This window comes from Gossypium hirsutum, chromosome A01 (assembly GCF_007990345.1).
Source record: "Gossypium hirsutum isolate 1008001.06 chromosome A01, Gossypium_hirsutum_v2.1, whole genome shotgun sequence".
Classification (NCBI taxonomy): Eukaryota; Viridiplantae; Streptophyta; class Magnoliopsida; order Malvales; family Malvaceae; genus Gossypium; species Gossypium hirsutum.
The window spans coordinates 19,555,041-19,580,476 of record NC_053424.1 but is presented as its reverse complement, the minus strand read 5'-3'; the positions used below and the strand labels follow the sequence as shown (position 1 = coordinate 19,580,476).

At 34.4% G+C, this 25,436-nt stretch overlaps 4 protein-coding genes and 1 long non-coding RNA gene across 6 annotated transcripts; 3 read left to right on the top strand and 2 right to left on the bottom strand.

Annotated features, from left to right (window-relative positions):
- The first annotated feature begins 1,557 nt into the window (after window positions 1-1,557).
- On the top strand, window positions 1,558-6,171 carry LOC107945240 (U-box domain-containing protein 44). Of its 2 annotated transcripts, none has more exons than XM_016879164.2 (4): window positions 1,558-2,379; window positions 3,010-3,564; window positions 3,662-3,971; window positions 4,374-6,171. In XM_016879164.2, the coding sequence occupies exons 2-4, from the start codon at window positions 3,010-3,012 to the stop codon at window positions 5,942-5,944; spliced, it is 2,436 nt and encodes an 811-aa protein (XP_016734653.1). In that variant the 5' UTR covers window positions 1,558-2,379; the 3' UTR covers window positions 5,945-6,171. The 2 variants fall into 2 exon arrangements, with proteins under 2 accessions (XP_016734653.1, XP_016734654.1); XM_016879165.2 differs by having other exon boundaries at window positions 1,731-2,379; window positions 3,006-3,564.
- Window positions 6,172-6,913: 742 nt separating this feature from the next.
- On the bottom strand, window positions 6,914-10,183 carry LOC107945241 (F-box/kelch-repeat protein At5g42350). Its single transcript, XM_016879166.2, has 2 exons — window positions 9,613-10,183; window positions 6,914-9,009 (listed from the first exon to the last, which is right to left on the bottom strand). The coding sequence occupies exon 2, from the start codon at window positions 8,927-8,929 to the stop codon at window positions 7,190-7,192; it is 1,740 nt and encodes a 579-aa protein (XP_016734655.1). The 5' UTR covers window positions 8,930-9,009; window positions 9,613-10,183; the 3' UTR covers window positions 6,914-7,189.
- A 3,387-nt stretch (window positions 10,184-13,570) lies between these two features.
- Window positions 13,571-15,266, top strand: LOC107947431 (uncharacterized). Its single transcript, XR_001697113.2, has 4 exons — window positions 13,571-13,660; window positions 14,132-14,216; window positions 14,512-14,702; window positions 15,088-15,266. It is a non-coding gene; the product is annotated as an uncharacterized lncRNA (long non-coding RNA).
- A 2,898-nt stretch (window positions 15,267-18,164) lies between these two features.
- LOC107945238 (protein seele) lies at window positions 18,165-21,356 on the top strand. Its single transcript, XM_041115653.1, has 9 exons — window positions 18,165-18,429; window positions 18,562-18,588; window positions 18,669-18,748; window positions 19,493-19,565; window positions 19,890-19,947; window positions 20,435-20,486; window positions 20,628-20,652; window positions 20,730-20,821; window positions 21,023-21,356. The coding sequence occupies exons 1-9, from the start codon at window positions 18,334-18,336 to the stop codon at window positions 21,051-21,053; spliced, it is 534 nt and encodes a 177-aa protein (XP_040971587.1). The 5' UTR covers window positions 18,165-18,333; the 3' UTR covers window positions 21,054-21,356.
- Window positions 21,357-21,712: 356 nt separating this feature from the next.
- LOC107945237 (probable protein phosphatase 2C 27) lies at window positions 21,713-25,204 on the bottom strand. The gene is made up of 4 exons (XM_016879161.2): window positions 24,183-25,204; window positions 23,645-23,839; window positions 22,887-23,092; window positions 21,713-22,611 (listed from the first exon to the last, which is right to left on the bottom strand). Exons 1-4 carry the CDS (start codon window positions 24,372-24,374, stop codon window positions 22,056-22,058), a joined length of 1,149 nt encoding a protein of 382 aa, XP_016734650.1. The 5' UTR covers window positions 24,375-25,204; the 3' UTR covers window positions 21,713-22,055.
- Window positions 25,205-25,436: the final 232 nt, after the last annotated feature.

Genomic DNA, 25,436 nt, shown 5'->3' with positions numbered 1-25,436 from the left:
TCCTCGCGTTTTGACAGTTCAAATGACCGAGGAACACCAACAGCCAGATACAAACAGATGCAATCCACCTATACACGTAGCAAAGTTAACATCATGTCTCAGCAGTCACTGCATATTTAGCAAGGCTGTATAAATGTGAAGTGATATAGCCTTTCTTAGACCTAATAACGAAGACTAGATTGTTATGTACTTATGATCACCAACCCGAGAACTAGATAAAGTCTGAGTCGTCCACCTGAAGTTCGCAAAAGGAGCTCGCACATGCCACGGGGTGCTCGCAAGGGGGGCCTGTTGTCTCAATTCGCATATGCCCAATGAGTTCGCACGTAGGGGCACAAAGTCCAGTATGCAGCCCAGAACAATACACGTGTCCTGCATGCATAGAGTCTACTAAGAACGTCAATTCCATGAACAGTAACCATGTATATAAATATTCGATTGTCCTATTTAATGAGACACAACGAAAAATTACTCAACAGTACTAAAAGCTTCTCCATAGTACTAACCCAGCTCCTAATACTCTTGGCACAACTCCTTGTACAACACTTGCCATTGAAATCCAAGTGTTTGGTTAGGCAAGTGTTCTCTACATTGCTATTTTGGATAGGGAAACTTCAGTGGAAATATTTTTTATGGGTTAGTTTTGGGAAGTGGTGATATTTGAAAATGATATAACTTGATAGATAATTTCGATCATGTTTCCTATTATTTTCTTCCATCATTTGTGTCATTTCTCTCATTTGTCTTCATCATATTCATTAAATCTTAGATATGGGAAGGGATAGAGTGTTTGACTTTCTAACGTTCACTATGATTTTCAATGAAATTAAAAAAAAAAGGTAGAAAATGTCTCATTACATGTAACTGCCTCTCCTTATTAGAGTTTCCAAAACATAAATGGTTATTTTGTTAAGGTAATTAAGCGTTATAAACTAAAAAAATTAGGTATCATGGAAAGATGATAAAGAGAAAGATCAAGGTAACTCCGAAGAACAAGTGCGGTTGTAGATGATAGTTGTGAAGATGATAAATGGCTAAGGATAGAGAACGTTGTGGTGGTTGTAGCGATTGTAAATGAGAAAATTATAAAAAGAATATAGAATGCTCAAGTTTGTCAAATTACCAAAAGGTCTCAAATGAAACATTTGAACCACTATTTGTAGCATTTCTAATATAGCTTATATATATATATATCATTTAAGTATAACTCACATACTCACTCACACATACAATTACATTATCACACAAGTTAAATTTGCGAATTGATCCCACATTTTGGAGATGGGATGGTCACCTTTGGCCAATTGGTACAATGTTAGGGTTCAACATTTCCATGATAGTTATCAAAAGAGAGATTATGAAAAAAGTATCATATTTTATAAAATGTGGGAGAGATAAGTAAATTAATTTAAAAGAATTACAGTAGTAAACAATAAGAAAGATATCAAGTATGATGATGGTTGTAACCCATTTTAAGAGATTATAAGTTTAAGTGCAAGTTACACAACTGCTTTGATATATTTTTGGAAAGTGCGTTCACTTCATCTATTGCACATTAGCGCAAGTGCATTTTTAGCCCAACAAAGAGGGGAAATGAAGCACTTGCGTTTATGTTTGAAAATAGTATTGCTATAAATAGGTGTAATAAATTAAAGTAATTAGTGAGTAGTGTATTTATGTTTGAACAGATTTTTACTAATTGAGCACATAGATTGACTTTGAAATAGAGTTGAATCAATGTTGCTCTTAAAATCCATCCGGCAAGGCAATGGCAGCCACCCTCCCTCTATCCCTCCTGTTGCAGTTGAATCATTGGATACCAAGCAAAATGGCCAAAAGTAAAAAATCAAATATATTTCATGGTTTTTTTTTTTTTATGGGGGGGGTGTTATGGTTGGAGCACTGATGGGGGAGTGGGGTCACCGGAGGTTGAATGGTGAGTTGGTGCCTCCATTCCATACGCCCCCCCCCCCCTTTTCTCTCTCTTTGGCAAATGAGATGGGATGACCACTGTACTCGTTTTGGGTCAACTTTTCCTATTTTTCCAACTCTTAATCTTATTTTTAATTTAATTTTAATTTAATTTTCTCCACTGGTTTCTTTCGTTTCTTCCTATTCCTATTTGTTCTTTTCTTCCCAGCAAAAGAAGAAACCCCATCATCAGCACTTTCAACATCAAGATCCAAACCCTAATTCAAATTCTTTCTAAACTCCCCCGATTTTAATCATTTCATGCAAGTCAAACACCTTATGGGAAGAATCCACTTCGCCCCTTTATTCCAACCTCAGTTGTGCTGCGATTTTTCGAACTAGAACTAGAGTTTTGTCAAACGCATCCTTCCTATTCCTTTTTCGTCTCTCTTCAAAATTTAAAAAAGGGTATGATTCCTTTCTTACCTTCTTTCTTTCTTTAAATCAGCTCTGAGTTGCAGCTGCGGAAGTTGCTGCCTTTCTAATCTAAATTTTTCTCACTTTATATTTAGTTGGGGTTAAGTAGTTGCTATTTCTTTGATTTCCATTTTTTCTACTTAGATTCTAATCTAATTTCATTAAATTCATTGCTCAGTCGACTTACTTAATTTAGATTTGGAAATTGAGCTTTGGGATTTTGTGATGGGATTTTTTCCCCTATATATATGTACTCTGTAATGCTTTATTTCCATGTCTTAATTCTGATACAACCAATTCTAGATAAGCACTTAGTTTCTCCTAGTATCCTGCATCACCTTGGCAAGCTAATGGAGGGTTAATATTGGAATCGCGTTTTTCATACACTCTTTTTCCATATAAAAACTTAGTGTTGTTTATGGTCACTTTGTAGCTGCTTGAATTTGATTGAACCTTTGAGCTCTGATTTTGCTGTTTCTAATTGTACCCTGCCTGCCTTCTAAAGATTGTTATCTCATTGGTTATTCAGTTTGTTGTTGTCTCTGTTAATAGTGCAAGTGTCTAAGAAGGTGATTATTTGTTAAGCAATTTTGTATTTTGTGCGGTGACTATATAAGTCAGATGGCTGGGAGCTGGGACGGAAGTTACGACCCTGGCAGTCAGTCAGACGATAGCCATCATTTTGAGAGACTGCACATAGAGCCCCTTTATGATGCATTTGTTTGCCCTTTGACAAAGCAAGTTATGCGTGACCCTGTGACGTTAGAAAATGGCCAAACATTTGAACGTGAAGCAATTGAAAAATGGTTCAAGGAATGCAGAGAAAGTGGAAGGAGGTTGGTTTGCCCATTGACCCAAAAAGAACTGAAAAGTGCGGATCTAAACCCGAGTATCGCTTTGCGGAACACCATTGAAGAGTGGACTACTAGGAATGAAGCAGCCCAGCTTGATATGGCTCGTAGATCATTAAATATGAACAGTTCAGAAGATGATGTTCTGCTGTCTCTGAGGTTTATCCAACGTATCTGCCAAAAGAACCGATCAAATAAGCATGTTGTACGCAATGCTGATCTGATACCTATGATTGTTGACATGTTAAAGAGCAGCAGCCGTAAAGTTCGGTGCAAAGCATTGGAGACACTCCTTGCAGTGGTCGAGGAAGATGAAGATAATAAGGTTGTTCTAGGTTTGATGTTTTCCTGTTGAGTGACAATGAGATCATTGTAGTGTATGCATCCGGGACTGGATTATTAACTATTGCATTATTTTTCAGGCAATACTGGCTGAGGGGGACACTGTGCGCACAATAGTTAAATTCTTGTCCCATGAACAGTCCAAGGAGAGGGAGGAGGCTGTCTCTTTGCTGTATGAACTTTCAAAATCTGAAGCCTTGTGTGAGAAGATTGGTTCTATTAATGGAGCAATTCTTATATTAGTTGGAATGACCAGCAGTAAATCTGAGAACATTTCAACTGTTGAGAAAGCTGATAAAACTCTAGAAAATCTGGAGAAGTGTGAGAACAATGTCCGACAGATGGCTGAAAATGGTAGACTGCAGCCTCTTTTGACCCAGATTCTTGAAGGTGCTTTCTCTTTCCTTGACATGTTTATGCTTTTGCTAACTTGCTGCCAGCATACTGGTCCTCCATTTTTTTTTGGGGCGGAGTCATGTGCTATTGGTTTTATCTTTGTTTCATTGAAAAATTTGATGCTCCCTTTTTTATTATATCCTGCAAACGTGCTCGTCAATACACTATTTTTCAGTTGAATGCAGATCATTTTATGTAACAATAATTGCCTTCTAGTGTTCATATATAGTCCTTGGTTCATTTGTCCTGACCCTGTAACTTGCTAGTTATTTCTTGCTGCTCACTCTGGGATGAAATATTTGAGCTGGAAGTATTTTATGTTTGACCTTTGACATCTGAAATTTTCATGCCAATCATTTACATTGCTATAGTTGATGTAAAATGATATTGCTGCAGGCCCACCTGAAACAAAGCATTCCATGGCTGCATATCTTGGTGACTTGGTTCTGAATAATGATGTGAAGGTACACGTTGCAAAAACTGTTGGTGAATCTCTAATCAATATCATGAAAAGTGGTAACATGCAATCAAGAGAAGCTGCTCTGAAGGCACTTAACCAGATTTCATCTTTTGATGCAAGCTCGAAGGTGTTGATTGAGGCAGGAATACTTCCTCCTCTTGTCAGAGACCTCTTCACTGTTGGTCAGCTTCCCATGCGACTTAAAGAAGTCTCTGCCACAATTCTGTCCAATGTTGTAAACTCAGGATATGATGTTGACTCCATTCCTATTGGGCCGGACCATCAGACTCTTGTTTCTGAAGACAATGTCCATAACTTACTTCATCTAATCAGCAACACTGGTCCACCAATCGAGTGCAAACTTCTTCAAGTTCTTGTTGGACTCACCAATTCTCCGACAACAGTTCTGAATGTTGTTGCTGCAATTAAAAGCTCTGGAGCTACTATCAGTTTGGTTCAGTTTATAGAGGTTCCACAGAAGGATTTGCGGATGGCATCCATAAAACTTCTCCAGAATCTCTCTCCTCACATGGGTCAGGAATTAGCAGATGCACTACGTGGAACAGTTGGTCAGCTCAGCGGCCTAATTAGAGTCATATCAGAAAATACAGGAATTTCTGAAGAACAGGCAGCAGCTGCTGGCCTCTTAGCTGAACTCCCAGAGAGGGATTTGGGCCTCACGAGGCAAATGCTAGATGAAGGTGCTTTTCAGTTGATCATCTCTAGAGTTGTTAAAATCAAGCAAGGAGATATTAGGGGCACTCGCTTCGTAACACCATTCCTTGAAGGACTTGTTCGGGTGCTTGCAAGGGTTACATTTGTCTTATCAGATGAGCCTGACGCTGTTGCTCTTTGCCGTGAGTATGGTCTTGCAGCGTTATTCATTGATTTGCTTCAGACCAATGGTATTGACAATGTCCAGATGGTTTCTGCCGCAGCTTTGGAGAACTTATCTCTAGAATCTAAAAATTTGACAAGATTGCCGGAGATGCCACCACCAGGAGTTTGTGCTACTATCTTTCCATGTTTCAGCAAACAGCCCGTTATAACAGGATTGTGTCGCGTCCACCGGGGGACATGTTCACTTAAAGAGAGCTTTTGTCTTTTGGAAGGACGGGCTGTACATAAGTTGGTTGCTCTCTTGGATCACACCAACGCAAAGGTGGTTGAAGCAGCACTTGCAGCACTTTCCACCTTGTTGGATGATGGTGTTGATATTGAGCAAGGTGTGTCCGTTTTGTGCGAGGCAGAGGGAATTAAGCCCATACTTGACGTGTTACTCGAGAAACAAACGGAGAATTTGAGGAGAAGAGCTGTTTGGGTTGTAGAGAGACTTTTAAGGAATGATGATATAGCCTATGAAGTTTCTGGAGATCAAAATGTGAGCACTGCACTTGTTGATGCCTTCCACCATGCCGACTACAGAACCCGACAGATTGCAGAGCGCGCCCTGAAGCATGTTGACAAGATCCCAAACTTCTCTGGAATTTTTCCAAACATGGGATAAGCTTCTTGTATTGCACGCTCCTCATGCATATTTGGGTGAGTAGCAACGTGTATGTAGTTTTTATCCTTTTGTCTCCCTACGTGGATAGTTTTGAAAGTAGATATATTGCTGTATATGTGGATGGATTTCCCACTTGTAGAGGGTTTCAAGAAATTGTTCATTTGTTCTTAATGATGCTATTTTCATTGACCTTCATTTCTTTATACGAACTACTATTGTTTTGGGCATTGAATGGTATAGACCTCTTTAGTTCTTTTATTGCCTTTTCATTTTTATTAACACTTCAGAGGACCCTTTTGTGGAATGAATGAATGAGTGAGGTTGGGATATCCTTTTTATTAGAAATTAGATAGAGGTAAGCTCTCCTCTAAGATTAGGGGTGTAATCGAGTCAAGCCGAGCTCCAGTACCGTCTAGTTCGAGCTCAAACTTGATATTTAGCTTGAGCTTGATTGAACATCTATTTTTATGCTCGAACTCAAGATATAATTGAACTACTCGAGTTCAAGCTCAATTAAGCTTGTTTACCAACTTTTATACTCAAGCTAATAATTAATTTTAACATAATTTAATAATATAAAAATATGAATAAAAATCTTATCAAGTCAAGTATTTTTAAATTTGAATTCAGTTCGATCAATAGCTCGAATTTAACTCAATAATGACTGAATCAAATTCAAACTTTTTTCAAGACAAACTCAAATAACTTCCGAGCACTAGTCATATATCTAAAATGAATGCCAGTGTTCATTCATTTAATGGACGTAGCAACGGTATTTTATATGTGATAAGCTCATTCAATCAATCCTTAAGTTCAGCATTGACATCATTCAATCAATCCTTAAATTTCTGAATTCAAGAATCGTGATGCTTTTTGATTCTCAATCTCCAAAAAAGCACATTTTTTCTATAATTAGAAATGAGAAATGATGCAACTTGATCTAAGAAAACATAAGGACAAGAACATTAATGAATGAACGGACAGAAATTTATTACAGATAATGCAACAGAAGCAAGATGAAAAATACATAATCAGTTTATGAACAATGGTGAAGAAATTACTAGCAAGGCTAAGTACTAGAGACTCAGATGTGGTGGTCGCCATTGTACAAATTGTGGAAATTCCAAGAAATAAATAAGAAAATTCACAGGTAGAAATGCATGAGCGAAATCCCCTAAAAGAGCAGCTCTCATCTCATGTTCTATAATTTTCTGGTTGAATTACAGTGCATTGCAGCAGAAGACATTATAGATGTAGCACCGCCATTGTCTTAGTCATGCAAGAAGAAGCATCTAATTCATGAGCCATGTGATTCCTAGAAATATGGCTCCAATTCATCTCCACATCAGACACATCACACACTGTGAAGAAATCCAAAACCTGACCAAATATTTTAAACATTTCAACTCCAAATATTAAGTTCCTGTCAGCAACAAAAACAGGGTTCCAGTCCATTGGAGCATCAGGGTGTACTGAGACCTCGGTCCATGTAAGATACATCAGATCTAGCTCCCACAATTTTCTCACGGCCTTGTTTCTCCGACCAATTTGCCCATCTCCCTCGCACCAAGAGACAGACAGCAGAAACAAGTGACCATTACAAGAAACAAGTTTTGGATAGTACTCATGAACGTGGGGAGGAAATGCAGAGGTTTGGATTCCAATCCAGAAACCTCTTTCTATGTCATAGCCCGCTAACTTGTCATTCTCAGAGCAAACGTAAAACATCCCATTACAAACAACACCAGCACAAACAACCCCAAAGTCTATAGGCAGCTTCTGGATTTCAGTCCATTTATTTGATAAAAAATCATAGATTTCACCAGAATTCAGTGGCTCATCCCAAGATCCAAGACCTCCAACAGCAATCAACACGAACCTTTTACAACCCTTCATATTTGCTTGTTCACATCTTTGTCTAATAAACTTGTATGATCTTCTATTTGGTAATAATGAAGGCTCATTTTCATCAAAAGCATTTCTGTACTGACGTCTGAGTGAAAGCCTGTGAGGATCCTCGTAAACATCTGACACCCCACCAACTCGGGATCTGGGAAACTGCCTATCATGTCGATTCTGATGGCTTTGAATGACAGAAAAATCTGAACAGACCTCGGATATTCCTAAAATAGGCATTGATCTAGCAAACTTCATAGATGAAGCTTTACGCCATGATTTGGTGAGAGGGCTAAAGACTAACACACCTTTGTGTGTCTTGAATGAGCTCCTATCTACCCTCCCAAAGTTGGTTAAGCTTGAACAACCTCCAACAATATAAATATCATCCTGCATACTGGCAACTGAGAACATGAACCTTCCTCTGAGTATATCAGCACTGATCCTGTGCCATTGATCTTGAGACACGTCCAGTGCATGTATCTCCCCAGAGCAATAGCCATCCTTAACAGCACCAAAGATAAACAACCATGGTTTTTGACATGAACCTTCTCGTCTCATCTGTAAAAACCGAGGAGTTGTGGTCAAGTGTCTCCATTTCTTGCACACAAGCCGGGCATTCATAAGACTGGTCAATGGTAGTCTCACCAAGCACATCTCTAGAATGTCATCAGGCAGAAAGATATGCATCCTGCTGTTTCGTACTGATTCCTCAAGATCTAAATCCTTTCTATTGTTTTTCTTCCAAAACTTCTCCCTCACACCATATGAGAAGCAATCGAAATTATTGTCCTCTATACCACAAATTGACTTGTACACCTTTCCTTCTTCACTGGCACTTGACCTTCTCCTATAACTTGGATCACCAAGCTCCTCACCTGTGTCAGCACCGACTTTGCAACCACCACCTCTACCATATAGAGTAAGACATTTCAAGGAAACCCCTCTCACCTTATCCTCTTCACCCCCTTCACCTCTATGATTTTTTTTCCTCAACTTCTGGCTAACACTCCTAACAAGTCGTTTAGACACAGTCAGCGTCTCAAAATCCTGGCGAAGCGCTTCCTCACTCACACTCTCAGCATACATTATGGTCTCCAACTCAGGGCATGCAAAGTTGCAGACACATTTCTATATTGCCAGCGGCATTTTGGTTAAGACTCTTGCATCTACAGAAAAACAGACTGATGAGATTGCAGCCACATACACACAGAACAGGAAAGAAATATTAACAGATAGCATTAGAACTATGAAATAGCAATGCTAAACAAGAAAGGGTGAAACCCTAGCCTGCCTAATACTGCTAATGAACATAATATCAGAGAACAGAGTCAAAATAGACAAATATCCAAATATTGAATACGAAGACAATAAACATTAGTTTGATTAGCAAGGACTTCTTAAAAGAATCAGAAAATAACGCAAAGGCAGATGAAAGCAAATTGAAATTAATGATGTAAAAAGAAAAACAAGAACAACGATGAATATCATTACATTAAGGTAGAATTTAGCTAAAATCAAAGTTTCTTTTCAGGAATAAATCGTCGTTTACAGATCCATAGACTCCATTTTCGAATTGGAAAGATTCATAGCCCTCATTTGAATCAGATCCTAATGAGATCGGCAGATTTCGTTTCCCATTACGTTTCAGAGTAAATAAATGGCACTAATCTAGTTTAACAAATGACTTAAAGGAGAGAGATTAATTCGTCATAAACCTAAATCTTAAACACACACACACACACACACAAGATAAAAAAGAAGAAACTTACATTGCAGCAAACGAGGAATGGAGGATTGCGATCAAGAAAAATAATTAAGCAGAAAGGGATCGTTGATTAGAAACCCATGGAAATTTAATCGAAAAAAAAAGTGTTAGGTTGGTAAAGCGACTCAACACTGAATGAAAAAAGCGACTCGTGAGCTCAGCTCAGCTCTAACTCAGCTATTCGCTTTACCCTTTTGCCATTATCTGCTGCCTCTCTCTATTTTAATTTTGTAAGCATATTATTCATCATCTTCCTATGAAGTTTCCATCCACGCCTTTCACAATGTTTATTGTTAAGGTGCAAGCCATATCACAGCCGTTGATCCATTGGGCACCAACTTCGAAGATGCGATTAGTGGGCTCGGCTCTCGATGATCTCGCGGCTGTCAGGTTTCTCAAGGTAACAGACAGTAGTAATATTTTTGTTTCTTCTTTTCCTTTTTATTAATTAAATAAATCTTTAAAAAGTAAATCAAATTGTCAAAGAATTTAAAATTGGTTGGATTGGGCTCGGTGTTTTAATTACAGCACGTTGGATGCACGCACACAGCTGTGGGTGAGGGTAAGTGAGTGATATAGCGAAAAGCCCGGCGTGAGAGTGGCGGTCTATTTTATAGGGTCGTTACATGTGTGGACCCATGTTTCATCGTCCAATTTCCACCTTTGATTACAACATTTAAATTCTTTTTATTTTTAAAATTAAAAAGTTATTTATTTTTAATATATTAATACATTTTCTTGTAAATTCATTAGTTGAATTCAGGAACCCACTATAAATCAATTAATTTAATTTGATCATTTATATTGATTAATTGAATTTGTTAGATTTATAAACTTTATAATTAATCATGTGAACGAATGTAAAATAAAAAATGCATAAAAGTAATAATGCATGCACCTATTGTAACACTTATCGCCTAATCTGATCGTCAAGTTTGAGCTATGGGAATGCTATAGTTGTTGCCGGAGCAACTACCATAGAAAACACTGTAGATAAATTAATTAAACATTCAAATATTCCACACATGCAGTCATTACATGCTAAACAAACATTTTCGAGACTCAATCGAGCTTATGAAAGCTCATTTACTAATCCGAACATGAAATAAGATCAAATTGCAAAGTTTTCAAAGTTTCAAAACAGGTATCGATACTCTTGCTAGGTACCAATACCATTTTGAGCTTTGATGTTTCAAAAAATTCAATTTAAAACCAAAAGTATTTATACCAGACTTAAAGTCTCGACACTTTCTACAAGGTATTGATACTTTACCTTTTGTATCAATACCATTTTAAGGATCGAAGTTTGAAAAACTTGAAGAAAATCGCTAAGCATTAATATCTTTATCTAAGGTATCAATACCTCAATGCCAAATATGTCAAAACTTACATTTTGGTACTTATTTCATGCCTAAACCAACTCAAACTCAAATCGTGATTAAAAGCACACTAAAAACCTACAAAAAAACCAATTCAAAGCTTACCTGAGCACTTCATTTCAACAACTTCTCAATCGGTCAAACATTTATATATCAATAAGGTACTTAAACCTATCAATTAAACTTTTGAAATTTTCAAACCATTCAAACTTGCAAATTCGTTCAATTCCATCATTTAAACAGTCCAGTTGACTTCCAAATTTTACATTGAAGTACAACATATATAGCTTAACATATTACCAACATACACACACGTATATATAACCAATACCAATCCAAAATCAAGCATTATCCTAGGTTCATGTCCAACTATCATTCAAGGTAAACATATATATAACAACACCTATGTATATGCCACATAATCGAGCTTAAAACGAGCAAAAATCTATCGAGTCAATAGCAGGATAGTGTGAGCTTAAAAGTGATCTGACCGACACATTCCGCAAAGCGAAAACTATAGAAAAAGGAAAACAACTAGGTAAGCATTTCGAATGCTTAGTAAGTCCATATGAAATTTACTTAACTTACATTAACATTACAACAATTTAGTAATTGAAACACATTGGTACAAACATGGCATCTTTTGGCAACCTTATACTTTCATGCACGATTCAATCACACAATCACTATGTTAGTTCATTTGCATATCAAAATATAATACCATAATCATATAGATATATAGTCATTTCATATTATAACATATACTATTAAACTATACTCAATTTATAAATATAACATTTCAATCCACGATCAATCGTTTCATTTCCATTTTTAATTATTGTTTTCGTTTTTGTTTCGCCTGGATAACTATAGAAAATTAAACTCGGATACACGAGACTAATTTGCTCATATGATTTGACATATTTGGGCTGCTAACACTAGCTTCAGACCAGGGTTGCTCATACGAGCTTAGTTTGACGTTGCTGACACTAGCTTTAGAGAATCAGCAACATATGTTGGATCTCAAGCCACTGTATTAATCCCTTATCAAACACCATTTTTCATTCTTTTCGATTGAACCATCCTTTTTTTTCGTTTTGGACCTTAATGGCATGTCATTCGTGTCTTAATCGTTTACTAAATTCACATGGGCACCATTATTGTTTCCGTGCCATTTCAAATATTGCAATATCATCATATACATGTCATTAAATAATATAACCATTTCACATTCATTCAATACATTGTATCTATTCATAATAACTATATTTTTCGTACTTTATGATTTAGTCATTTAGATTCCAACATTATCAAATTACAATTAACCTAAACTAATTGACATTATAACATAATTCAAACATAACACATATAACATAGTAAGTTCCACATGAACTTACCTGACAAAAACAACAACAAACGAAATGTCGAGGACTAATCTACAATTTTTCCTTTTCCTCGATTATCTTCTAATTGATTCAAATCTCGATCATATTTATCAATTTCAATTACCTTATAATATCCTATTACATGCATATGTCAATTCAATTTCATTTTTTGAATGTTTCCTAAAATTTGCATTTTATTCAATTTAGTCCCTAAAACCAAAATTGCAATATCTTTTAAATTTAAGCTTCAATTTCAAAATTGATCTTAAATTCATATTTTAAAATCCTATATTATCTATAATTATATAATTTTAACATCAATTTGAAAATTTATGCACTTTAGTCCCTATGTTCAAAAACTAGCAATTAAACTTTACAAAATAGTCATTTTTCATTTCTAAGCTTAGAAATCTAACAATTTAACACCAATTTCATCAAGCATTCATCAATGGTAACTTTTAAAAACTTCAACAATTTTACAAATTGATACACGGGCTAACTAAATCAAACTTTCTAGACATTAAAAACATAAAAATTACAATAACATAGTTCTCCATCTTTGTTTTCTTGAGATGATAAGAAATGCCTTTCATTTATTTTTAATTTATCTTAAATACATAGTTTAACATTTAATTAAACTTAATTATTTAACTAAATCTTAATTAATTTAATATTAAGCTTGATTAACAAAATTAGTGGATGACACTTATGCATCCACCGCCATTTGGCTATTAACAATTGGTTCAATTTCTCAATTTTTCATTTGATTAATTGAAAATCCATAACAATAAAATTTTACCACTTTTACTGTAACAGTCCGATTTAGACCCTAATAAGAACGGTAGTTTCGGGACCACGAATCCGAGTCAGAAAAATATTTAAATATTATTTCTTGTGTTTATTATATGTGAATTTGCATGTGTGAAAGTTTCGTTGAAAATTTGATTATTTGTATACTTAATTTAATAATAGGACTTAATCGCGTAAAATAAAAATTTAGTGGTTATTTGTGAAAGGGCCGAATAGTGGTTGTTCTTTTAATTTGGAGGTTTTAAGATGCAAATTGCCCATGATATATTGTGATGGACGGTAAAAGACAACCATTATATGGTTTTGTTATTATTTTATAAAGGTTATATATGTAATTTGGTTAATAATGTCATAAAACATAAAACATAAAATAATCAAAAGCCATTGTTCATTCTTTGCATGACCGAATATAAAAAAGAAAAAAAGAAATAAGAAATAAGGTTGCTTAGGTTCGGCCATTTTTGGAGCTTGATTCAAGGTAAGTTTTAGCTTGGTTTTTGATAATTTTTACGTTTTTGAGATCGTTGCTTCGAGTACTATTCGACCCATGCTTAAATTTCTGATTTTGATGCGTATTTTGAGTTATGCCATTGATGAATATTTGTGTTTTGTGATTTTTGATGATGAAATATCAAAAATATGTTTTAGATTAACATGTTTTGTATTGGAGTTTTTGAAGATTTTGAGTAATTAGAACTAAATTGCAAAAATAATAAATTGAGGGAATAAAATGCAAAATAAATGAAATGTGCGTATTTATATGTGCTAGACAGACATTCGGCCTAAGCATATTGAATGGAAATTTTGTGTATTTTATGTTTTATGCAATTAGGACTAATTTGTAAAAGTATGAAATATTAAGGGTAAAATGATAATTTTCCCATTTATGTGTTGTTGGATTAAATTGAATGAAATTGTGTTTAAATGAGGTTAATTTGAAATTATATAGATCAAGAACAAAAGAAACCGGACTTGGATCGGGGAAAAGCAAAAATAGTCGAATAGCCGACTTATAATGTTCGTTGATATCCGAGGTAAGTCTTTAAGCAATTAAACATCATTTATATTGAATGTAACTTGGTTTAATATGCTGTTTTGGAATCTATATATTCATAAAAGAACTAGCTGAATGTGTTTAAGCATAGAAATATTGTATTTGACTTTAATTCAATTGAGTTATATCATTTGAAAGTCCGTATGATCGATATGAAATATCTAGAGTTTTTGTTATATGAATTGTGTACGAAACAGCTTTAAAATAGTGATATTCGGGCCTTGAGCCTAGCAAGCCTTGTGCTGGTGAATGTAATCGGGTTTTATGCTTAGCAGGCTTAATGCCGGTGAATAAAAATCAGACCTTGAGTCTAGCAAGCCTTGTGCCAGTGTGTGATTCAGGCTTATGCCTAGCAGGTTTTATACCGGTGATTTATTTTCAAGCCTATACATATAAGATTTCAAGCTGATTTGGGGATTGAGCAAGTAAAATTGAGTTAAATGACCTTGCATATTCGGCCACATAGGTATGTACTTATGTGATGTTATATTGGAACTTGCATATTCGGCCTTATAGATATGTACATATGTGATATTATTCTTGATCTTGCATATTCGGCCAAATAAGTAGTGATGGTGTATGAAATTATATTTTGTTTTGTAAGCTTGTATAAATGTGTGGAAGTATTATTGAATATATAATGATATTGGTTTTGAAAGTTGAATGAAAATTTGCAAAATGTTAACCTTATAAAAATTCGGTTAAAGTGATAGTTATGTTAATCAGGTGTGGTTATGGATTGATTAAGTTAAAATTTAATATGACTTTGATATATTTTGAGTTGATATTTGCTTATGACTTACTAAGCTATAAAAGCTTACTCTGTGTATTCGTGTGTTTCTGTTTTATAGATTTTGGATTTGAGTTACGAGCTCGGGGATCGTCAGCCAAGTTTATCACACTATCGTCTGTCTTTGGTATTTAAATAAACAAACTTTCTAACCTATGGCATGTATAGGCTAGGTTATGTTTTGGAATATTGTATTTTGGTCTATGTATAATGGAAGCCATGCGAAAATGGCTTAATTTCTATGTTTGAGTTCGGTGTTAGTTAAATTGTAGTTTAAGTTTATTTTGATTATCATACCGTGTGCCATGGTTGATTATAGTTATGTGCTCATATTCAGAGATGGTATGGATGAAATGGTTATGTTATATATATATGATCTTGGCATGAGTTTATATCGAGAATGTATCCAAAATGTATGATGTTTGTGAAGCTTGTTATATGATTCAGTCATAAAGTATTAAATGATTAATTTGGAATGTGTTTTATATTAAAATAAGGTGTATGCAAAATTTGCTTATTATGTTTAGACTTGTTTGGATATTTTCTTAGATATAATGTTTAACAAATTATGTTTTGGTATTTTGGTGATGGAAGATTTGAATGTATATGTGTTTAAAGTAATATGTTTTGGTTATGAAAGATAATAAGTATAACATGTATTTAGTATAATAAATGTTAATGATGGAATTATGAAATGAAATATAAATAAAGTGATGGATGGTAATTTATTAGTTTAATAAATTCGGTTATTAAATGGTAAGTAATGAATGTGTTTTATGATTGTTTTAGTTGTTTGTTTTAGCTTTTGGACTTTAACTTTAGGGTAGGTTATATATATATATATATATGTCGATTATTAATACATTCGGCCATGTTATAAAATGTTCAAATTGTATGTGTAATTGTATATTAGATTAAAAGATATGATTTCATTTGGTTTTAATGTGAGTTGATACAAATGTTGATAATTGATTTGTTTGATATACGATTAACTAAATGGATATTGGCATATATTTGATGTATGCAGGGATGTGTTGTAATGGAATATTATTATTTATAAAAATGGCATTAAAGTGAAATTTTAAATATGTGAGCATTGTTTTATATATATACATATATGAGTTTAGTTCGAATTTGATATTTATGGAAATATGATTATTTGATTTGATAAGTATTTAATGTTATGATATTTTTGGTGGCTTGAGATGTAAGGAAATTTAGTTTAATTGGTATTTATTTGGTAATACCTTGTAACTTATTCCGGCAATGGATACGGGTTATGGGTGTTACATTTACAATTTAGTCTTTTTACTTTAATTAAATATCCAATTGACAAAATTAAATGGCCAAACTTAAATTAACATTAATACCTCAATCATCGAAAATGGGATTTCAAAACCGCCATTTTTGACCCCATTGAAAAATGAACTATCAAACCTATTAACGTCTTTTAATTGTTTTATTTGATTCCCACCACCTTCTTTGTTTTTTTAACATAATTCTCACTTTGTTTATTTGATGAAAATTTATGATATGAATTTTATAATAAGCTTACAACAATTATCTCTCTATAATAGCATGTTGTTATAGGTGTGTAACAACCACCTTTCCATAATAGACAAATTTTAGATAGACAAATGAGACTCTTATAGAAAAAATTGACTGTATATAATATATTACGTTGATATTATATATTGGTTGATTAGTCTTAGCTTATATAACATTATTTTTATTGCAACAACTTAGAGACATAAGTTCGACTTCTTTAAGCGCTTGATATTTTTCAATTTAAAGGTAGGAGAGAAAGATTAAATTTAAGGTTAAGTGTCATTTAAAAAAGAAAAAAAAGATACAAATACAATTATAAACACAAACAATATAGATATGAATAACTACAATACATAAATAAATTGATAATAAAAAACATAAATATAAATATAAATTAAAATAAATCAAGATAAAATGCATACATAAAGAGAATTAATTAAAAAAACCTCACACATAAATTTACATATGATAAAACCCGAATGTAAAATATTAAAATTATTCAAACTTCTTCCTAAAAAACACACTTTATCATTAAGCTAGTATTTCATTAATTTATAAACTTGATTTCACAGAAAAAATCTAAATGAAATTTAGCATGCAAGTAAAATCATTAGACATGCGCAATATCTCCTCCATATGTAAAATCCTCTAATTTCAACTTTTTGAAAAAAAATTATTATCAACTATAATTAATATAAATAAAAATTTAAATTGTCAATTGAATTTCAGCTTAAATAGTATTGATATTATTATTATTATAGAAGCAGTGGCGACAGGGCCTCGATTCCCTTTAAAATAATTTTTTTTTCATATGATTTCTATAATAATTTTAAAAAATTTAAATTAATAAAAGTAAAATTACACTTTACCCCCTAAAAATATAAAAAAATTGATTTAATTCTTTAAAAATGATAAAGATATAGTCTATTAAAATGTTAAAATTATATTTTTTTCTTATAATAAAAATTATAATTTAATTTCGGCCCCCTAATTTTTTTTCTAATTTTACCTCTATATAGAAGGACGTGAATTCGAATTTGATAAGATGCATTTTTTCCTCTATTTAAGTGATTTAAATTTGAATTGAGTTTGATTTTTACCACTTAAATATTTAAAATTTTGAATAACAAAACGATGGTGTTTTGAGGTTGGAATTTATTTTAAACATTTTGGAGTATGTTTAAATTTAAGCATGAGATTAAGTTCAAGTACATATAGTAGTTTATGTTTAGTTAATATTGATAGGATATTATTTGTCTTATATATCACATCAACAAATAATTTATTTATAAAATATTAAAAAAATTATAAAAAGTTCATGAATTTTTTTTAAAAAATATAAAGTACATAAGATCTGTCATGTGAGCTATTGTATTTAAAAATTTAACCTCTTAGTTAGTATTTTTTTTAAAAAAAATAAAACTTATTTTTTAAAAGGTTGAGGGTCAATTTAGTTTAATAAAGAAAAAATGACTAAATTGATAAAAGATATAAATATTAAGGGTTAATTTTATTATTGTGCCATTGAATTAAACCGATCAGTTTGCAATTTTTTAAGTTGAATACTTGAATTTGAATAAAGTTCGGCTCGTAGGGGTGGGGTGGAATATAACTGACCAGGCTATAAGGCCTGTTGGTGGTTGTAAAGAAAAGGCCCGAACCCGGATCTAGCCTTAGCTCCTCAAAATAAGTAACTCAACTCAACGATCGCGGTTCCCGTGCAGAGGGAAAATTCGAGAACATTGAACAAAGGCCAGAGATGGCAGCTCCCATGTTGTGGCTCCTTTCCATCTTCTCCATTTTGTCCATCGCCGCTTGCATCGATGACAAGTGTGCCGCTTGCAATGCCGTCGCGGTAACAATGGAAACCTTTGATCAACATATGCTCTTTCACTCACAATCAAAACCACACCGATCCCATCCTTTTTCCTTTCCCCTCTTTATGAAATAAATTAGCTGATTTTTGTTTTCGTTCGATGATTTGCAGGCAGAGCTAGAGATTCAATTATCGAAGGTAAGAAACCTTTAAATCAATGCCACTTTCTGCAAATTGAGCTGTAATTTGGTAATTAATACATTAATTTTTATATGTAGGAAAAACCCAGGAACCATTTGGATATGAGACATCGTTTGGACTCGAAAGGTCAACGCCAAGGAAAGGTTATTGATTACAGGTAATAATAATTTTCATGGGAAAACCAACATTGCAGATTTGCATGCGCTAGTTAGTCTCGATTAAACTCTTAATTTTAGAAATTGAATTAACGGAGCTTCCGGTCTTTCTTTTGGTGTTGGGCTTAGTGTTGAAGAATATTTTACGAACATCATGAGACAATAGCAATAAAAATAAGTGAAACATTAACAATGGTAATAAAAGGAAGCATTAGAATTAAGCAAAACATTGAACAATGAGCATAAACTTTTTAATAGGGAAATAGCACCAAAAAATTTTCGTCTGAAAATTGAGAAGAAAGTTGATAATGAACATTTTAACAATGACAAATAGTTGACATTTTGGATACCACCAACGGTTCAGCCCTGACGACAGTTGAAATTTGTACCAGTAGGTTTTTGCTAACAAGTATTTACCATTGCAATAATATAAAATACTATTATTAATACTAACTTAACTAGCCTTAAAAAGAGTCCTAATGACATTCTTTAGCAAAATCTAACACAAAATGATAGCTTTTTTGCTATATTATGACTTAGGAGTAACATGTTTCAGAAGGGAATGTTTTACTAAAGCATGCCTAATTGATGGGTGCAGCATATTTGCTGCTGCTTAGTCCTTTGTGATTGATGAAAGATTGCAGGGATAGCTCATGCACGGATGTTTACTTTTCATCAATGTTTTATTTTCCCCAGACCCTGTACAAGTGATAACTTTGCTAATTTTTTTGTCTTTTTCTATTTAGGATGAGTGAGCTTAGAGCTGTTGAGCTATTGGATGGACTTTGTGAAAAGATGCAAGATTACACTCTTGAAAAGGTAGCTCATACTTGCACTCTATTTCTTGCATTTATACATGGTAGAACACATCTTTAAACATGATATTATGTTTCCCTTGAAATTTCGGATATTTATTATATCTTGTAGCAACTGTGCCGTCAATATAATTATTATCATGTAGCATCAGATACTGAACTTGTGGCAGCATTGGCAAAACATGCAAATTTATAGGTTTCACTACTGTGTTCATATTCTCTGTTACCTGTTTTAGTTGATTATGCTTTATGACATGTTGTATTCAGGCATGCAAGTGCATATATCTTCATATCTGTTATATCTTCATATCTGTTTTTTACTTTGCAGTTAGATTCATTTCGACGTGAGTGGATCAAAGTGCATAATTGGGACATCCTCACCATTGGTACTGATCATTTTATTTTATTTTATTTTGGGAAGTGGCAAGTATAAATAATCTAATTATGGTTGTTGCACAATAAAACTGGCTGGTGAAGTCCTTGATCAATCATAAGCACTATCAGAGAGACTGACATCATATGTTTCTCTGCATATGTAATTAGTCCCCTAATCTGATTTTGTGCACAAAATGCTAGGACTTGATCATTGATTCACACTTCTGCATATACTGTTAATATATATGAGGCAAATGTTGCCTATGCATGTGCATATGCCATCTCTCTGATGGTTTTGCTTGATATCTCTAGGATTTCTGTATTTCTTCCTAGCCATTCACCAAGCCATTGTTTCTTTACTTTCATAATACTGGCTGCCTCTATATTTATCGTGTTCTTAGAAATGCTGTTAATTTCTAGTTCTTTTTTGTTTCCAAAGTCCATCGTTTCCTAAGTTCTAAAGTATTTCCCTATTTCTGCATTTTAATTTATTGATAGATAAGCAAGAAGCTAAGGCATACTCAAAAGATATATCCTCTTATTGTGGACGGTGAGACTGCATGGAGCTTGCACTATTCTTTGTATTATGTCTCATTTATGAATTTCTATTTCTTCGCCAGTAGTTTGTTTGGTATAATATAATTTGTGAATGTCAGCTATAATAACCTAGTTTATATTTGTTCTGGTATAGGTTACTGGAGGAAACTGAAGATGAGGTGAGTTTTCAAACCTGCTTGTGAGCTTAATGCATATCTGAAATATTGATTCTTACTTTGCTATCAAACCCATGCAGTTAACAGAATTGATAAAGAAAGGATCCGTTAAGCAAGGAGATGTAAGCAAAGTTCTATGTGAGGAATTGAGTGAGCACTGCAGCGGGGCAAGGTATCCTTGATTTTATTTGTTCTCTTTCCCCCCTTTCCAAGTAACTGGTTCTGACTCTATCCTAAAAGTCTATTTTATATAGATTTACAGTCTACTTTTGTTTTATATCTAAAAAAAAAAACAGCCTACTTTTGTTGCACTTGCACAGACAATCTTTCGTAGGTGTCTGGTGTTCTGACATTGACACTTGCTTGTATGCAGTGATAGCGACTCCAATAATGATGAACTATAACTATTGTGGTTCAGCTGGAGAAGAGATATTATGGAAAAAAAGTTTCCATGTTTGCTGCAGTATTGAAATGCGACTGTTTAATTTAGACTTCTTTCTGTAACTTGAAACAAAATTTTGCTCCATGGACCATAATGAGACTTATTTCCGTAACTTGAAACCAAGTTTCGCTCTTTGGACCATGTATTTGCTGTTTCCAACTTCTAAATTCAAGTCACTTTCTTGCCTTGTTTTTGGTTCTTTGAAGTAAAACCTCTTGGATTCTTCTCGTTAATAGCTTAATAAATTGGTAGTGTATTACTTTTCCTTCTCCTTGTTGGATAGTTTGACACGAAAGCTTAATTTGTAATTGCTGCTGAATTTTGATATCCAGTAAAAAGAACCACACTGCAATGGTGTTGCTGTTTTTCCAATTGCACAGAGGGTATACTGAGCCTTTAAGACTTGAGATGACACCATGACAGTATACTGAGCCTTTAAGACTTGAGATGACACCATGACAATCATGACCTAAAGTTCTTCGAGACTTGACTCAGCTGCTGTTTAGCTACTGCTGCCTGCATAATTGCGTATTCCTTGGCTTGGTGAACTCTGGGATGGTAGTTACGGAAAATCTTCCAACGTAAAAAACTAGGCATGGTACCCGGATAGCTATCTAACCATTAATGGTCAATGATATCAAATTATTTGATTTAGTGAAAGACTGCTAGAACATATCTCTCAAGACTCAGTTTATTTACAGAGGAGTAAGCAGATGAAGAAAGAAGGAAAGGAAGAACAATGAATCCTGCAAATCGGAGCTACATCATGAATTATCTCAGGTATACAGGATTTAAAAACTCAAAAAGAATGATATTTTACATGACAAGGATGTCCCTGGATGAAGGATGAATGTTAGCCATGGTGTGAAGGGGGCAGCTGCAGCTTACTCGGTAGAAAAATGCCACGACCATTCGCCCTCCAATGCGTTCATGCACAAATCTCGTTCAACCCTCTCTTGTTTCATCAGTTACAGTCCAGCACACCCTTTAGTAGATTCAGCCCTTCTGATGATATGCTCCTCCGAACACGGGATTGTGGTATTTCTATTCGTGGGGGAGGCTCAGCAGAGAAACAAACCACAATCACTGTTAAATTATCACACGTGTTGCGCTTCAATGCCTCCCTGACAAGTTCTCTTGAGCATCTTTCAGGATCATTATGAAGCATCAGCTCTTTCCTCGCCATAGTCACAGCACACTGGCTGCTCATAACATCCCACAACCCATCACAGCCCATTATCAAGAATTCATCCTCATCACTAAGGTCTGTCTCCTGCAGCTCTGGCTCTGCGCTTAAAGGACAGGCAGATCCTTTTGGCCCCTTCATGTGCCAGTCTCCAAGTGCGCGTGCCACAGATAATTGCCCATTCAGGTAGCCATCATAAATAACTCCACCAAGTTTCTCAATTCTTAGTCTTTCAGATGTGCAATTAGGTTTGTGGTCCTTGGACATTTCAATTGCTCTACCTCGCCTTCCCAGCACAGCTCGACAATCTCCAGCATTTGCAATTATCAAGGTCCTTTGAAAAGATAACTAATATTAGAGTTTAGAGGTACCCAATTCCTGGCTTTCAGAATACAGAACAGTAAAGACTACTAAGAAGACCTTGAGTTCAGGTTTGACTAATGCATAATATATCCTGATAACACATTATTTCCAGTTTCAACGCAGCATCAATCACTGAATGCACAGGATTTCAGATCATCTTAAACCAAAACAAAGGCTGCTAGAAGAGGATTTAAGGAAATAACGTCAAAATGGAATATTACCATTGCAGATAAGTGGGTCACTCACCTTCCGAAAATAAGTGCAGTTAATGCAGTGGTGCCAGAGGATATATCAAGAGAACTAGCATCTGCAAATGCATAATCAGCTTTCAGAAAAGCACTCTTGATTGCCTTCTCCACACAAATTGGAAAATGAGAGTCTTCAACTATAAATTTAAGGATATTCTCCCTAATAAATATGGCCGCATCTGTTCCTCCATGACCGTCAAAAACCTGTTCACACGTATTGGCAAGGTTCAATTCACAAGTATGGCCAATAAAGATTCCCAAACCACCTTCATGCTAATTGTATATGGAATAGAACTGACATGTTTAGACACCTTAAACCTAGAAATTAAGTAACAAGTTATAATGAGGCAGCAGATCTAAGGGAAAAAGGATCTTGTAATGTTCAAAAACTTGCTGGATTGCTACTCTAAACCAGGCTGCAGTTCACAATATTAGAGACAACTATGTGCTGGTTTCTACATCTTTTTCCTTTTGGCCTGGATAATATCTTCAGGACCCGTTTTCTTAGAACATGCTTCAAACACCACATTGAAACCTTGTCAACACTAACCACACAAAGGTAGATATATTATATTATCTCAGTAGAAGCTATAGCAGGACACGAGTTTTTAACTACAGACACGCAATCAAGACAGATAGTCAGAAGGAAGTGCATTAACAAAATTTGCTATTTCTAATGAAAATTAAGATGGTTCACCAAGATTACTTATTAACCACATCTGGCAGGTCATATATGGTAGATTCAAATAATCATACCCCATAGAAAGCTCCTGGAGAAGGGACCTTTGTAGTTGTCTCGAGATGTCCAATAAGATCATCTATGCAAATGTGTTCATCTTCCATATACTGTTTGGGTCCTATTTCAGCACAGCTTCCTGATCGCAAGACCGGCAAAAACTCAGTCTTTTCATCAGAAGATGACTTGTGGACTACAATACCAACATCCAATTCCTAGAGAAGAGAAAAGTAGTTAGTAAAAGCAATTCAGGAAACTACTTTTATAGCATCAAATAAAACAATGCAAAGCCTTTCTCAAGGTGATGATTTTCAACAAAATATGAACAGGATAATAGTTATTCTCTCTAAAAGTGTCAAAAGCCAAAAGGTTATGCAGCACAAATGCAGGTGACAAGAACATATATCATCAGAATCACAAATGTTTCAGAGTTTTCATTTTAAACTAATAACTAAGCTGCATTCAGATTTTATGCTAATGTAGAAAGTCCTTAAAGCTCAGGCTCCTCAGTTCATAATGATGAAAAGAAGGGTCAGATTAGAAAGGAATTAAACATACCAAATTAGCCTCAGCAATCAGCCTCCCTGAACTCACACAATGTTGCATAATGGAAAGGTGGCGCGGAGGTTTCCCGAGAGTGACTTGTTTTTCATTATCCAATTTTTCATTATCCATGTCTGGCAAATTATCGTTAGTGTAACCACCTTCTATGATTGCAAATGGAGGTGAAAAATCCATACGGGCAGCCATATTCCTTTCCCAACCATAAATCAAAGACCTCGGAGAACACTTTCAAGTTAAACAAAAATAAGCCAAACCCCTTTATATAAATTTATTGGAGTAACTTCTGCCAAAACAACCAAATTCTATAGCAACTTCTCAGATATGTGCCGAATAAAAGATTGAATATTCAAAAACTATCCCAACTTATATCTTCTTGAGACAAAATCAAAGGTCCAGGGATAAACAAAATAGCTAATAAAAAATCACCTAAGCAATCAAAAAATCTGAGAAAACCAGTTGGTTGTGGAAAGCTGTGAAAATTTCTAAAATATCCGAATCGAAGTCAACTCCCAGATCAAACTACCCTTACGCAGATAGCATCAAAACAAGAAAAATCCCAACTTAATATGATACCAATCCCTTAATTACCTTTGATGAAGGTATCCAGCAAACCATCCAAAAATTGGGTTTTTTTTTTATAATAACTTGAAGCAGTTGGGGTAATTTTATGTTTCCAAAAGAACCCCAGATCATAACTCCAAAAACTCCCACCCAATCGAGGAAAACAACATCAGAATATTCATTCAAGGTAACAAAATTTTTTTAAAAAAAAAACAGATGATTAGAGCAATAAACAAGAAGCTCCAAGGATTGGAGTAAAGCTGAAAAGAAAAAAAAAGCAAACAAACTCTCACAAAGGGTAGAAAATGATGATGCTTTGGTGCTTTCTCTTTGGTAATTTGTAATATGATGATGATGATCCAAGAGAAAGAAAACCCTGAAACAGACAGAACAGAGAGGTAGAGAGAGAGAGAGAGAGAAGCAAAAGGCGTCGAAAAGAGAGAATTGGACGATGAAAAAGAAAGTTAATAAAATTAAAATTATAAATCAAAAAGGAAAAAAGTTGTTGTTCCTTGTTGCTATGTGGTTGGCCACCGGCGATTCCAGGTAATCAGCTGGATCTTGTAAGCTGTCGCGGGCCGAGGATGTTGTTAATCCACGTGGCTTTCAATTATTGGTGGGAACTATAGGTTGACCGGATGGGTTTCATTCTAGTTAGTTGCCGCCAGTGCTTCCCAGCCGTTGGAT

What these genes read in the sequence shown, in the direction of transcription:
- LOC107945240 (XM_016879164.2), top strand. Translation starts at nt 3,010, where the DNA reads ATGGCTGGGAGCTGGGACGGAAGTTACGACCCTGGCAGTCAGTCAGAC. An exon ending in AGGAAGATGAAGATAATAAG is followed by an intron (nt 3,565 to 3,661) that starts GTTGTTCTAGGT and finishes ATTATTTTTCAG; the next exon opens with GCAATACTGGCTGAGGGGGA. An exon ending in TTTGACCCAGATTCTTGAAG is followed by an intron (nt 3,972 to 4,373) that starts GTGCTTTCTCTT and finishes ATATTGCTGCAG; the next exon opens with GCCCACCTGAAACAAAGCAT.
- LOC107945237 (XM_016879161.2), bottom strand. Translation starts at nt 24,374, where the DNA reads ATGGCTGCCCGTATGGATTTTTCACCTCCATTTGCAATCATAGAAGGT. An exon ending in TGATTGCTGAGGCTAATTTG is followed by an intron (nt 23,840 to 24,182) that starts GTATGTTTAATT and finishes TCTCTTCTCTAG; the next exon opens with GAATTGGATGTTGGTATTGT. An exon ending in CTCCAGGAGCTTTCTATGGG is followed by an intron (nt 23,093 to 23,644) that starts GTATGATTATTT and finishes ACGTGTGAACAG; the next exon opens with GTTTTTGACGGTCATGGAGG.
- LOC107945241 (XM_016879166.2), bottom strand. Translation starts at nt 8,929, where the DNA reads ATGTATGCTGAGAGTGTGAGTGAGGAAGCGCTTCGCCAGGATTTTGAG.
- LOC107945238 (XM_041115653.1), top strand. Translation starts at nt 18,334, where the DNA reads ATGGCAGCTCCCATGTTGTGGCTCCTTTCCATCTTCTCCATTTTGTCC. An exon ending in TAGAGATTCAATTATCGAAG is followed by an intron (nt 18,589 to 18,668) that starts GTAAGAAACCTT and finishes TTTTATATGTAG; the next exon opens with GAAAAACCCAGGAACCATTT. An exon ending in GAGCACTGCAGCGGGGCAAG is followed by an intron (nt 20,822 to 21,022) that starts GTATCCTTGATT and finishes GCTTGTATGCAG; the next exon opens with TGATAGCGACTCCAATAATG.